This window comes from Macrobrachium nipponense, chromosome 11 (assembly GCF_015104395.2).
Source record: "Macrobrachium nipponense isolate FS-2020 chromosome 11, ASM1510439v2, whole genome shotgun sequence".
In the NCBI taxonomy this organism is placed as follows: Eukaryota; Metazoa; Arthropoda; class Malacostraca; order Decapoda; family Palaemonidae; genus Macrobrachium; species Macrobrachium nipponense.
The window spans coordinates 1,176,883-1,193,490 of record NC_061087.1 but is presented as its reverse complement, the minus strand read 5'-3'; the positions used below and the strand labels follow the sequence as shown (position 1 = coordinate 1,193,490).

The 16,608-nt window shown below is 34.4% G+C and overlaps 1 protein-coding gene across 7 annotated transcripts in view; it reads right to left on the bottom strand.

The window, feature by feature from the left end:
• LOC135215322 (alpha-2-macroglobulin-like) overlaps positions 1-16,608 on the bottom strand; it is a 494,644-nt gene that overhangs the window by 131,814 nt on the left and 346,222 nt on the right. The window contains exon 15 of one of the 7 annotated variants that reach the window (XM_064250182.1): positions 14,021-14,243. The exons of the other annotated variants lie outside the window; for them this stretch is intronic. Coding sequence (XP_064106252.1) covers positions 14,021-14,243 — 223 coding nt within the window. The remainder of the gene's footprint in view (positions 1-14,020; positions 14,244-16,608) is intronic. 7 annotated transcript variants of the gene reach the window in all.

Here is a 16,608-nt window from a genome sequence, read left to right as displayed (position 1 = left end):
CTCATCTTGCCCCCCAGCCACCCACAAAACAATGGAACGGACATTCTGACAATCGTTGTTAGTGAGCCTAGGATCGCAATAGCCAGGCGAAAAAGAGTCCCGTCTGGTGGATGTCCTAACCAATGAGACACTCATCTACCTTGGGACCTTCTTCAGAATCTTCACATAGGCCTAGCCAAGAGAGAACAAATGATTAAGAAGTTAATCACAACAGAACTGCTGTCACTTGAAAGCTGCAGAATCACATCATTACCGGGTCCAAGAGACAGTCAACGAGTGAGTCCAGTCCAACAGTTTGAGATGTCTACGGGATGAAAAACCAAATCAAGAAGGTGGCCTTGGGTCTCCTATCTGTAAAAATATGCTGTATGCTCTGACACCAGTCCAACCCCTTTGTGCAGTATCCATCTTCAGATTGTATTTCAAATGTCAAAAGTCTAAAAGGGATAATGTTACCACAGCTCATAGAGATTGCATTATTCATTAGTATTTAGAAATATCTTTATAACAGAAGGTGCCATAGAAAGAATGTTAAGGCTTCTCTACTTCACTGTTTTGGTGTTACTGAACAAGACTACATCCTATGAGATCGTATATCCCCAGTGGTATACTAATGCTTTATATAAGCCGCCTGGGATAAAAGACCCTATGTCAAAGTGAAAGTGAATAATACCATCTCTGTCGTTTTTTATGTTACTGAGTAACACTTTGTTACCAGAATAAATCTCCAATGAACAGCTATCGTTTCTAAAAAGATAGTGATAATTAGATTAATGATGCAGAGTAAAGAAATGTCACCCCACAGTGTGATAAATATATAATATATATATATATATATATATATATATATATATATATATATATATATATATATATATATATATATATATACAAAGCTGAGACAGAGTAACTAATTACTGACTTTTTATCGCCATACACTGAAGTTGTGCTATTTTAGATATGTATTCTTTTGTATTTAATTCATAAATGATATACAAATAGGGAATAGCTGCGTAGATGAGTTGGCTTCCTTAGTTTAGCTGTGATATGTATTCTGGACATTCATAATATGTATTTCCATATAATAAATAACATTTCTGAGAAACCGTTCTCCCGCCCCCCCCATTTTTTTATTTGCTACTAGAATTATTATGCACTAGCGATCTTATCCTAAATGCATTGTTATGGATTTTGCGCTTTGTTGTTGGCAAGAATTCCATTTTCATTTTGTATTACTGTTCATCCGTGATGGGAGAGATACAAATTAACCTTCAGTTTACATCAAATTCTGTCTGTAAGGAGCAAAGTACCATCATCGTTCATTCCATTTGTACTACTCGAGTCATAGATACATAAAGCTCAGATTGGAGTTTCTGTTACCAGATATATGTAAATGTTCCAATTTAGTCCATTTTAACTTTTAATTTACTTTGGTATTAAATTAGTGTATCAATTTCTTTTCTGTTATATTTTTGTGTTCATTTTGTCTGTTGAATAAAATGTAAATTTTGAAATGCAAAAGGGAATTTAGGCCAAAGGCCAAGTGCTGGGAGCTATGAGGTCATTCAGCACTGAGAGGGATATTAAGAGTAAGGTAACGGTGGAAAACGTCACAGTTGCATTATGAACAAATTGCTAGGAGAGGATGGAAAATAAGATGGAAGAAAGAAAAAATATAAAAAAAACTCTTCTAAAACACTACATTTCTTACAATTAATCATGTCTGCAAAAATACAGGTGTGGATGCCCAACATGGAAGGAAATGCTAGAAAAATAGATATATATATATATATATATATATATATATATATAATATATATATATAATAATTAATATATATATATGATATATATAATATATATGATACCTGGCCTGGGGGCTAGTTGCGGTTTATACTCTGTCAATATCTTCATCATATAGCAATAGTTGACGCCGAGGTTCTTCACACGATTAGGCGTCAGCATCAGATGCCTTATCCTCAATGAGTGCAAAACAGGTTGATCACCCGTCTGCGAAACTACAAGCAATAAACTGTTTTTGGATACACGGAGTAAATAGTTTGACCTTTCGTATTATTTTCCTAAATCTTAATGAAACTAGTGTCCCTGAAAAATAATGCGATTTTTTAAACAACTGTCTTTACGCTTCATACGTGATTAGACTTCATTTTCCCATAATCAAATGATAGCAAAATTTATGCGGAGAAGGAAAATAATTCGCTCAGGGCTAGTTGTTACAATCAGTAACAACTTCCCCGCATGATATATAGTTGTATCTGGTCGTCCAAAAGAAAATCCAGAGAATACATCTGTAGTTGTAAAAGCCACAAAAATGGGCAATGAAACCAAAGCAAATGCTAAAAGGCCGTTACAGCCTACTGAAAATTGCACATAACAAGCCTTTGAAAATATGATTCCAGACCCTGTTACAAGCACAAACAAGGATGGTTTAGATAGGCCTTACATATACCAATCACCTTCTTCTATAAAGACGAAACAAAAACCTAAAGGAGATATCAAAACCCCAGAGGAGCTACGACCTCTTAAAATAGCTAGCCCTAGAAAGATGAAACTACAGAAGCACAACAAGGATTCAAAAGGAAAACAGGCTCGAGAGTAAAACCAGTAAAAGGAATAATTAAATTGCATTGTATGAGGTGCACCGATGGCACTAACCCCCTACGGAGAGTCAAAGTTGGAGCTTTACAATTATTGTGAAGCCCTTGGACTCCATCACCTAGAGCCAAACCTACAAATAAAAATGATCTGGCACACATTGCAAAAGCATATGAAGTGTCGGCATGTGAACTGTGATCTGAAAATCAATCTGCAACGGCATCCCATAACATTTTCTTCTGAGAAAGGGAAAGAGAGGACGAAAGAATTAAGTGTTAGTTTGGAAAGTTATGCTGACGCAGAGTAAATGAGAACTACAGCCTTAAGCACTTGTCTGTAAATCTCTAGGACTTGAAAAACAGATAAACTCTCTACAAAAATCTTCACCTTGAGAGCTCTTGTAATATAGCTCTAGCACCACACCACACCAGCACATTTCAAATGGTTTCACTTCAAATAAACTGCATCTCTCTCTCTCTCTCATACATATCACATACACACACATATATATAATACTAGCTGACCAACCCGGCACTGCCCAGGTAGTCTCTGAATGACAACCGATACACACCCTCTCTCTCTCCCTCTCCAATTCCTGTTAAGAGAACACTAATATCTGTCATTTTCTGTAATTTTTATGTCACCCCATCCCACCTCCCTATTGGGGATAAACCTGGACTTAAGGGCATCGGGAGTGTCGCCATTCTTCTCAGCAGCCTCGAAAACTATAGATTAAGCACTAATATCTGTTGTTTTCAATAATTTTTACATTTCACCTCCTTCCCACCCTGCACTTTATCCAACCAATGATCCGATGTTAACCTTTTTCCTGGTTTGATACCGACATATAATATATCACCAAAATTGGTCAAGAATGTGGGTTTGTACAGTGTTCATACAAACAAACTAACAGACATTTCCTCATTTATATATAGATATACATACAAGTATGGATGTATTTGTAAATTATATATCTATATATGTAATTAGCGAACTCTGTTTTCGCACTCACAATTCGCGGACTCGCCTATTCGCAGATTTTCATATGGATGCGTATACCCATTATTCGCAAAAAATTCGCCTATTTGCGCTATTTCTCACTGAAAAATATTCACAAATTACTGTATTTCCATATCGTTTTCATGACAATGCACTTTTTTGTCATAAAACTATCAAAATAGTCAGTTATAAGCATGTTTAGTCAAAATAGGCAGTTGTAAGCATTTTTAGCATAGTTTCAAGTATGGTTTCATAGATTTGAGCTACTTGCAGGGGTGTGTGTGTGTGTCATACCTATCCCCCACAGTTTATTTGAAGTGAAACCATTTGAAATGTGCTGGTGTGGTGTGGTGCTAGAGCTATATTACAAGAGCTCTCAAGGTGTAAATATATATACATATATATATATATATATATATATATATATATATATATATATATATATATATACAGTGGACCCCCTGTATTCGCGTTCTCCGGATTTGCGGACTCACACATTCGTGGATTTCTCTCAGGAAGATTTCCACGTATTATTCGAGGAAAATTTTTTGCCTATACGCGGTATTTTTCTATGAGAAATATCCACAAATTCCTGTTTTTTTTTATATCAATTTCATCATGAAATGTACTTTTTGTGATAAAACTATTAAAAAAACCAGGTATAAAAATTTGTATTGGGTTTTTCTTGAGTTTTAACTAACAAAAAAAGGTTTTAAGCATTTTTATAGTGATTCCAACTATTCGCGGGTTCTAACTATTCACGGGGGGTCGGGGTCTGGTACGCATCCCCATGAATATGGGGGGACCACTGATATATACATACATATATATATATATATATATATACTATATATATATATATATATATATATATATATATATATATATATATATATATATATATTATATATAGTTACCATCCGAGTTACGACCTAGATCCGTTCCGACCAACAGGTCGTATGTCAGAATGGTCGTTAGTCGAAAATACCAGCCAAAATGGCCGACACGTGGATTATAAGTACTCGGTTAAAGTGGAAGATTAAACTGTACTCGAGACATATGATATGAATGTGTTGCATTTTTAAGTAACTTTTCTGTTGAATAATATTATTGTGTATATACAGCTGTTTATTTATCATTTTTATGCCTTTTAGTTTCACTTTTATAATTTTATCATATATTTCTGTTGAATAATATTACTGTACATATGTATATACAAGCTGTTTATTTATAATTTTTATGCTTTTTAGTTTCACTTTTATCATACTTTTTCTGTTGAATAATATTACTGTTGTACTATACGTACAAGCTGTTTATGTATTTATCATTTTTATGCCTTTTAGTTTCACTTTTATCATTTTATCATAGAGATATTTTTAATATTATACTGTAGGTGCAATGTATTTAGCTTTTTTTTTCAGTTGCTTAGTTGATATACTACGTACATACATCTTAATATAATATGGTTTTAGAAATAAAATATTTATTACTGCAGTTGAATTTATTATACAAAAATACAAATGAAGATCAAAATACGAAAATAGAAAAGTTACAGTTCAAAAATAGAACATACAGTACTGTAGTACAAAATAGAAAATACATATGCATGTAAAAAAATAAGCAAAACAACACTCAAAATTAATGTTCACTGGTGCTTGGTTCGACGTCATCAACACTTTCTTCATACGCACGGTCGAAAGAAAGATCAGCTGTTAAGTCAGGCGAGGCAGGGGATGGGGAAGGGGTGGTTACTGCGCTGGCCGATGTAGGGGAGGGGGTGGCTTCGATGCTGGATGAGGCGGGCTTTTGTGTTCGTTTGACAAACATGCTAAGTGTCGTTTGGATCTTCTGCTTTTTCTTTTCATCGTAGATTTCTTTGTATGGCCTCATTACTTCTTGCATAGATCTCTCTATCCGGGCAAACCGTTCAACATTCGGATCCATTCCTTCCAATTTATGCAGCATTGTATTAAGCATTTGTATGGCTTCCGATAATCCCTTTACAGTAAACTTTCGTTCGGGCTCCTCCTCTTCTACAACTTCCTTTTCTTCCTCTCTTCTTTCTTCTTCAGCTTTCCTTTCTTCTTCTATTGCTAACAGTTCTTCATTTGTTAATTCCTCAGGTTCTTCACTTATCAGTTCTTCAATTTCTTCTTCATCACATCCTAACTCAAGTCTGGGATGCTGTGCTGCCGGCGCCGTCGTAACTGTCATACCGCGCCGCACGCACTACGCTACCGCGCTGCCAAACAGTAAACGCCGCCAAATATAAAAAAATAGACCCCTGTCGGACACTGTCGTAAGTACGGGTGGACGTAACTCGCGCAGGTCGTAACTCGGATGGTAACTGTATATATATATTAAAGGAGCCCATGAAAAAGCCAAAATATAGAGAGTAAGTACTATATTTCAGAGACTGCTGTCTCTTCAGGTAGGTAATCAATGAGAAAAGTTACAGAAAAGGCAGTATTTATATCAAGAGATCCATCCATAGGTCACCCCCCACTGATAATCTCTCTTTAATCTGCTTAAGCTTTGGTTGAAGGAAGATTTTATCTATGATATCTGAATCCCAGGCACCCTTTGAGATGTTCATTACCTGTCTTTGTTTAATCAACGCTGACTATATCATCTGGCTTTTGTACCAACATCTACTGATATAACTTAAAAGGTGACAAATTCCAGTTTATTCTATGGTTATGGTTACCTATACGGTTAAAAATAGCCGAGCTCTGTTAGCTATACCTAACTGTATTAATCTCTGGGTAAGCGATTTTCCCGTAAAACCAATGTAAAATTGGTCACAGTGCAGGCATGGGATTCCATATATGCCTGTGTCTTTGGGGATTGTCTTTTGCTGGATGTTAATCAAGCATTAGCCTAGGGTATTTGGGTAGGTAAAGGCAAAAGGGTTAGATTTCCAAGAGTCTGGGTCACCGTCTTAATTCTGTCCAGGTGTGAGATTTAATTTCATTGATGGGTGTGTCTCTGGTCTTGTCTTGAGGGGGTTAGTTGAAAATTATATTTGCTTTACGAATCTCTTTCTCAGTTATATGGTCAGGATAGATACCTTAAAGATGAAAACTGCTTATGAATTAGTTCAGATGCTGGGTACTAATGCATTTAATCTTTAAAGGAATTCGTTGAAATTGCCCTACCTATGACCCCAAAATGTTAGAATATCATCTAAATATCTCATCCACAGCAAGTTGTTGGGTTTTATTCCATGTATAGATAGGCTAAAACAGGACTTAAAGGGTTACCCATGTTAAACACTAATTTTTGCATAAAGAATGACTCCCCGAATTAAAATACATTAGATACACATATTTATTATTTTGTCAAAAGCCAGGATGTCTTGTTTCTAGTTTGTAATTTTTTCTTCCAGTAACCCAGTCTAATCTTCGTCTCCTCACAACAGACCAAATATACAGGTATCTGGTTTCATTTTGTTCCGACACTGCTCCCTATAATAGCGAATCATTCCAACAGACTTTCCTGAAGTTAAATAACTTAATAAACAATAGCACCTGGAATAATCTTGAGCAACAAGGTAAAGTTTTGAATTTATCTAACACCCCCCTAACTTTGCCTTTATGCCACACCCTAAAAATAAAATAGACTGTATAGTTGCTTTTGATAAATTTATATCTGAAAAAAATTACAGCCATGAAGAGATATGTTTTACCGAAAGGAATTTTACTAAATGCTTGAATTAACCTTAAGAAATATCCTGTCCCCTGTAGATTTATGATAGCCATCTGCTCGCTAAAAAGTTAGATGTTATAATAAGTAAATCCAACAAAGACGGCAAAATCGTAATCATGGACCAAAACTTCTACCTCCACAAAATTAACCAACTCCTTAGTGACACAAACACTTACGACAAATTGACGAAAGATCAACTCCAAAACGTCCCCACAGAAATTTAAAGTCATTGACCCAAAACTACCTTACTTTTATGGCCTTCCCAAAATTCACAAAGACAATCTTCCATTTAAACCTATCATGCCATGTGCCGGAGCTTTCAGTTATAAAATTTCTAAATGGTTAGTTGGCCTCCTTCCCCCTTTCTTAAGCACTTTTTCTCCCAGTCATATTAAACACTCAGGAGATTTTTGTCACAAATCCAGAGAAGCACATATACCTCTTCACAGCATAAAACTTTTAAGCCTCGATGTAGATTCCCTATTCACAAAAGTACCAGTACAGGACGTTCTACGGTTCTTAAGGGAAAAGTTAGCACCTATTCAGATAATTTCCCACTAGCTCTGATTGATTGATTGATGCAAAAAAAGTTTTTGACAAAATAATAAAGTTAATTGAATTATGTGTATCTAATAACGTATTTTCATTCAGGGAGTCATTCAATAAGCAAAAATTCAGGTGTAGCATGGGTAGCCTTTCAAGTCCTGTTTTAGCCAATCTATACATAGGATACTTTGAAATAGTAATAAATGCAATAAAACCCAAAATCATGCTGTGGATGAGATAAGTAGATCATATTCTAACATTTGGGATAATAAATGGGGCAATTTCAATGAATTCCTTTCAAAATTAAATGCATTAGTGCCCAGCATTAAATTTAAAGTTGAATGGGAAACAGACAAAAAAATTTCTTTTCTTGATGTTTTATTGTTTGTTTGTTTGTTTGTTTGTATGGTGATTTTACGTTGCATGGAACCAGTGGTTATTCAGCAACGGGACCAATGGCTTTACGTGACTTCCAAACCATGTCGAGAAGTGAACTTCTATCACCAGAAGTACACATCTCTCACTCCTCAATGGAATGGCCAAGAATCGAACCCGCGACCACCAAGGTGGGAAGCTAATACCATATCAACCACGCCGCTGAGGCGTGGTTGATGTTTTGATAATTAGACACGACAGAATACAAATTTACCATATACAGAAAACCAACATTCTCACTTTCATATATGCACTACTTTAGTTATCATGGCATTTCTATCAAGATAGGAGTAGCTAGCAACTTATTCATAAGAGCCTTACAAATTTGTTCCCCAGATTTCCTGGAAAAGGAATCTGAACTAATTCGTAAGCAGTTTTCGTCTTTAAGGTATCCTGACCATATATTGAGAAAGAGATTCATAAACAAACAAGACAAGACCAGAGCAATACCCAACAATAAGATCAAAATCCAACACCTGGACAGGATTAAGACAGTGACCCAGATTCCCAGAAATCCCTGATTAACATCCAACAAAAGACAATCCCAAAACTCACAGGGGTATACAAAATCCCATGCCTGAACTGTGACCAATCTTACACCGGTTTTACAGGAAAATCAGAGATAAATACAACATAAACGGTCAGTTAGGTATGGACAACAGAGCTCAGCTATTTTTAACCATATAAATAACCATAAAGGAGCAAATGTCGGTAAAATGGCCAGATGATAGAGTCTGCGCTGATTAAACAAAGACAGGTAATGAACATATTAAAGGATACCTGGGATTCAGATATCATAAATTAAATCTTCCTTCAACTATTGCTAAAGAAGAATAGAGAAATTATCAGTGGGGGTAACCTAGTAAAATGACTATCTGTGGGTGGATCTCTTGGTATAAATAAAACCTTTTCTGTAACTTTCCTCACTCATTACCCACCTGAAGAGAGACCGCAGTCTCTGAAATACAGTACTTTGTATATTTCAGTATTGTTGTAGGTTCCTTTTATTAGCTGGAATTCTGTTGTAACAGAACATTTTTACCAGTCAATATATATATATATTTACAAAAAATGCTTTAACATCCAATTCGCTCTACCTTGGAATTAATATATTTTCATATATGTTAAAACCATAGAGGAGATATCAGGATTTCAGTGACGCCTTAACTGTGCCTGGTCAGTTAAGGTGTCGCTGAAGTCCTGATTTATCCTCTATGCACTGGTTCGAATTCACAAGCAGACGAAATTATTATCAACCAAAAATTTCCTCTTTGGCTAACACATGAAAATATATCAATTCCAAGGTAGAGCAAATTGGATAATAAAGGACATTTGTAGCTTAATGTGTGAACATGAATCAAGGTTGTCATAAAAATTCATATATAATACACACAATATATATATATATATATATATATATATATATATATATATATATATATATATATATACACACACAGGCGGTCCCCGGGTTACGACGGTTCCGGATTACGACGTTCCGAGGTTACGACGCTTTTTCTTAAATATTCAATGGAAAAATCCGTCCTGGGTTACGACGCTTGTTCCGAGGTTACGACGCTGACGCTTCCGACGCTCCGAGTTAACGACGCTTTTAAAAAACGCATACTATGATAAAAATCCTTTATAGTTTAGCACAGTATATTAATAAAAATAAGTTTCTGGTTAGATTACAACAAAAATTTTGAGGTTATGATGACTTTTAACACTTTTTATGTCGTATTTTTCGATGTTTTTTAGTGAAGCCTCATATGCGGAACTAGTTTCCGAGCGAATGAATACATACATACTAGCTTGCGGTGCGCAAAGTTTACATATAACAGTCCAAAAGCGCAAATAATGAAAAAATCATTGCTTGTTTCCAGTAATAATAACAAAACGAAGTTTCTGGTTAGATTACAACGCAAATTCCAAGTATCCAAAGAGAGACATTATCCAGTAATTTGATCAGAGAGAGAGAGCGACGAGAGAGAGAGAGAGAGAGAGAGAGAGGCATCTTCCGACGCTCCAAGTTAAGGACAGAGAAGTGTTCGTTTCGTTAAACGGCCTCTGACTCATGCCAGTAAATGTTTTGTTGATACTAATAATATAAGCCTATTTAAAGATACGTTTACTTTAATTAGTCTATATGATACGTAAATAGTAATCAACTGTTCTTGTAGCCCTCAAGATTTGGCAAAATCGAAGTATCCAAAGAGAGACATTATCCAGTACACTGGAACCTTAACATACGAATTTAATTTGTTCCGTTACCATCGTCGTATATCAAAACAGTTGTATCTCAAAGCATTTTTTCCCATTTAAAATAATGTAATTTGTATTAATCCGTTCTAGCGCTATGAAACCACACCTAAACACAGCTAAATTACATATAATATACACAATTTATACACATATAAACGAGTTATAACACACACAATAAAAAAAAGAAAGGAATTTTACTTATCACAACGAAAGATGACGTGAGGCCAGCAGGGGGAGGAGGTAGGGAAGGGTGGCAGGGAACAATTTGCTCTCTTTTCATTTACGTATGTACACTAATAACTACGTAATAAACACGAATGAAATAACATTGCTAAACTAATTTTTATTTATATTCTTTAATCAGTTCGTAGTTTAGAAATAATGGTGATGCCTTTGGAAGGTTTTTATAGCTTCCTTCTGCTTGATGATCGTGGATATTGTAGAAGGATTTCGACCATACTCGTTTTGCTATAATTTCATGTTTTGCTTCCATCGAAATAATTTTCTTGGGTTTTTTCTTATCACCTGCTTTGTCTTTAGCTTTGGGACCCATGGTTAATAATAAAATAGACAAAATAACACGAAAAATAGGCACAAATACAACAAACTAAACAACGACGTGTTAACGATGCAGCACCAACAAACAGACTGAACGCCATTTATCGGTTGCCTATACAACTATCACATCGTAAAATCGTATCTCAAATATTTCGTTGTATATCAAAGCATATATTTTCGCAAATTTTCTGTTGTATCTCAAAACATTCGTATATTAGGGCAATCGTATGTCAAGATTCCAGTGTAATTTGATGAGAGAGAGAGGAGAGAGAGAGAGAGAGAGAAGGAGAAGAGAGGACGAGAGAGAGAGAGAGAGAGAGAGAGAGAGAGAGAGAGAGAGAGAGACGTCTTGGCAACAATGGTCTCGGGGATTGACGTAACGTTTATTTTCTGAACAGATAGGACAGAGAAGTGTTCGTTTCATTAAACAGCCTCTGACTCATGCCAGGAAATGTTTTGTTGATACTAATATATAAGCCTATTTAAAGATACGTTTACTTTAATTAGTCTATATGATACGTAAATAGTAATCAACTGTTCTTGTAGCCCTCAAGATTTGGCAAAATCACTCCAGGTTGTACATAAAACTTCAAGAATGTAGTGTCACCAGAGGATTACAATAGTTTTTACCTTCAAGAACCATTATTTTTTTATGAAAATAACTCCAGGTTGTACATAAAAAACTAACAGGAAAAAACAACCATGGTAGTCGTAACCCAAAGGATTACAAGTAAGGTTTTTATAACTTTTTATTAGTTTAAGACATATTTCCAAACGTTGTTCCGGCTTACGACGATTTTCGGGTTACGACGCGTCTCAAGAACGGAACCCCCGTCATAACCCGGGGACTGCCTGTATATACACATTGGACCCCCCCTATACGCGTTCTCCGGATTCGTGGACTCACACATTCGTGGACTTCTCTCGGGAATATTTTCCTGCATTATTCATGGAATATTCGCCTATTCGCAGTATTTTTCTATGAGAAATACCCACAAATTCTGGTTTTTTTATCAATTTCATCATAAAATGCACTTTTTGTGATAAAACTATTAAAATAAACCAGGTGTGAAAATTTTAAGTGATTTTTTCTTGAGTTTTAACAAACGAAATAGGTTTTAAGCATCTTTATAGGGGTTCCAACTATTTGCGGGTTCTAACTATTCACGGGGGTCTGGTACGCATCACAAGCCAATACGGGGGGACCACTGTGTGTGTGTGTGTGTGTGTGTGTGTGTGTGTGGTGTGTGTGTGTGTGTGTGTGTGTGATGTGTATATATATATATATATATATATCAATATATATATATATATATATATACTATATATATATATGCATAATAAATATATATATATATCTATATATATATATATATATATATATGCTATTATTATATTATTCCATATTACATATATATATACTATATATATATATCTTATATCTTTATCGTATATATCCTATATATAATATATATCTATATTATCTATATCCTATCTATATAGATATATATATATGCCTATATATATATCATAGAAGAGATATATAAATATATTATATATGCATATATATATATATATATATATATATTAATAATATATATATATAATATATATATGAGCATAATATATTATATAATATATATATAATATATAATATATATATATATAAAAAGATGCATATATATATATATATATATATATATATATATATATATTAGATATATATATGCTAATATATGTATATGCATATATATATATAATTATATATATATATAGTATATATATATAGTATATATATATATATAGTTTATGTAAAAACTTCATGTCAAGTAAAACAATGTATTTACTTGACCTACATTCCAGGATTTAGGGTTCATGCTAAATCCATGAACTATTTTTTCTGTTATATGACAATTGTAAACAACTTTATTTCTGACAGTTTTGCCTTACATTGTAATTATCTATACTTCCGAAGGTTATGCCGTCAATCAAATATGTTATGATTATTATTTTCTTCACTGTTTTCAATGGAAATTTGACCGTTTTTACCATCATTACTACATGTCTAAGTCCTTGCATTCTTTTTCATACTTATAACCCTAACTTCTTTTGCTTTCAAAATGGTAGCTGATTGAGTGCAGCAAGCCTCACCTATCCCCCCCCCTCTCTCTCTCTCTCTCTCTCTCTCTCTCTCTCTCTCTCTCTCTCTCTCTCTCTCTCTCTCTCTCTTACACACACAGTCTAGTATGAATGTTCATGTTTCATCTGATTAGGTGGATCATCAGTTATCTCAATCCTTCTGTTTTCTTTTAAACTCTATAACCGAAACTAACACCCAACCTGAAATTGCTAACAACAAATTCCCGTCAACAGTAATAGTAAACTGAGCATCATGTTGTGTACATAATTGGTCAATTATCTAAATTATTTTGCTCAAACACCAAAAAGAAGGAAGAAACATCAACTATGGCACCCATTTCTTTCCTTGGTGAACACTTTACCTCAAAATTACCTCCATCTCTTTAAAGAATGACATCACTCACAACTACATCTTCCAAACACAAATATGTCTGAAAATCTGCAAATATGAAAACTCCATAGTTACAGGTACTACAGTTTTCCTTTGTGAATGACTGAATTCAATGACAACTGGATTGAATTACTATCACTCTCTCCTGCTCATAATCACTGCAAAGAAAAAGCATCTACATTAAACTTACATGCCAATAATGAACGAACAACGATGCATGCTTGTATTTAGAACTGATTTATTCAAGGCTAGAAACAATCACATGCAGTTTGCATGGTAATGTTATCGGCTAAAAGAAAAAAAATGTTATCAGCCATAAAATACTAACATTAAAAGAAAAAAATGTTATTAACCATAAAATACTAACATAGTAGATACCTCCCATAACCAGGTTTCTGGGAAGTAAGTCCGAAGGAGTGCCTCCAAATCACTTTCATGTGTAGTCTTTTTAGGTGAACTCTCATGACTAGAAGCATCATAAGCAACTGAGTCAACAACTACATTTGATACGGTATCAAAAGCAGGGAAGTTAAAACTAGAGCGCAATACTGAACCTGAAGGGGCTGCATATCCATGAATAGGATGATTTACTGTAAATAAAAATAACAGTCTTGATAGTAGGAAAAATTACACTGAAACAAATAACACTTGATACTAATTACAATAAAAAATACTCATACATTATATAATGTAAACAGGCAATCACCGGTTATCGGCGATCTGGTTTTAGGCAATTGTTTATCAACAACGATAACTTTATTTTCGGCGTCAATATGAGCAAATATCCGGCTATTGGCGCTAATCCCCACTTAACAGCGGTGCCAATCCCCAGTTATCAGCATCGATAAGCGCTGCTATTGCCGATTTTTGGTTATTGGTGATTTTCAGTTATTGTTACACCGTCAGGAACGGAATCCCCGCCAATATATGGGGAATGCCTGCATGTGTGTGTGTGTGTGTGTGTGTGTGTGTGTGTGTGTGTGTGTGTGTGTGTGTGTGTATGTATAAATGTATGTATGTATGTGGTGTGTATGTGTGTTATATATATATATATATATATATATATATATATATATATATATATATATATATATATATATATATATTCACACACACACACACACACACACACACACACACATATATATATATATATATATATATATATATATATATATATATATATATACATCAATGAAACCTTGCTAATCAGTTGCATTTAAAATACTATTCATAAACTATATATATATATATATATATATATATATATATATATATATATATATATATATATATATATATACACACATACAGACAGTCCCTGGTTCAGGACGGGTCCGGTTTATGATGTCCCAAGGTTACAACACTTTTCTAATATATTCATCAGAAATTATTTCCCAGTTTATGATAAATGTTCCAAGGTTACACCAGAAAAAATGGCTCCAAAGCAGCAGAATAATCAAAATTTGGAGTTTTTTTTTAATAAAAACTCAATAAGAATGCAGTTTACGTCATTTTCAATACACCCATAGGAGTTTTTAAAATGATTTTTGATGATGTTCCGGTTTACAACAATTTTTGGTTTATGACGCGGCAAAAGAATGGAATCTCTCTCATAAACTGGGGACTGCCTATATATATACATACACAATTATATATGTGCACAGTCATTCCTCGGTTAATGAATTAATTAATTCCAGAAGGCTGTCATTTAAACAGTGTCCTTTTTAAGAAATACGTACTGAGGATTGGATTAAACCATTTCAGGCTTCCAAATAACAATAATTAAAGGTATTTCCTCAAAACTAAGAAGCCTATTATGCAAAAAAAAAAAAAAAAAAAAAAAAAAAAAAGTGGACAGATGGAATACAGGCAAATTTGCTCTCACTCTCACTATACCTGTAATTTGAGGGAGTTAATGGCCTATACAGTAAGTATTGAGGAAGGTAAAAAGGAGAGCTGTTATTGTTTGGAAGGGCAGGACCTTTCCATAAAAATTGTGGGCAACTGTGCTTTTGGGATGTTTCTTTTGTCTATCTTTCTACTGCAGATGCACAGTTTGTCTCACTAAAATCCTGTCCAAGAATGTTTGTTTCTCTTTTAAAAGGTTCCTAAAGTAAGAGAGAGAGCATTGTCTTTCAACAGCTTTGTAACAAGGTGTGTTACAACTTTGTCATTGTGATATCTTTCAATGAAACTCTCCATTTTTCACACATTTCTTTTCTTAATGAACTAGGGGCATTTTCCCTTTCCTCCACCTCCTTTAATACGAATTCCTCAGCTGTTGCCAGTTGCTCCTCTGTAGGTCCTGCATTTCTTCAGTGGTGAGCTCTGCTTTGTGCACCTCCTCTAATTCATCCACATTATCATCACTGACATCCAGCCCTTGGACTTGCCAAGAAACACAATATCTTTCACTGAATAAGTTTACACACACACACACACTATATATAAGGGATTTTGACGTAGGAAAAATCTATTTCTGGGCGAGTAAGCTGTGTCGCCCCGTGAAATAAGTCCGTTTAGCGTTATTTCAAGTAAAATATTGCTATAATACCAGAGAACTGCTAAATTGGACATGTCAGAACTCTCTGACTCACTCACCTATAAAAAAAGGTGTTGGTATAAACCTGGGGCGAGTGTTAAACACTACTACAGCAACCCCTCCAATTAGCCTTTTCCTCATCAAAATCCCCTAAATACGGGGAGCCTGACCCATAGGTCATATATATATATACATACATATATTTATGAGAGGGGGTTGGTTTGTTTTGGTTTATAATATATATAAGCTACATAACCTTTTTTGAATAGTTAGCCAATTCCAAAATATACAGTGGTTCACAAAAGATACGAATATTAAAAATTTTTCACTAAACTTTAATTCTCTTTACTTTTCAGATGACCAAATACTCTTCAAAACTCTGATCCATCTTATCCCTCAAGCTAATCTTT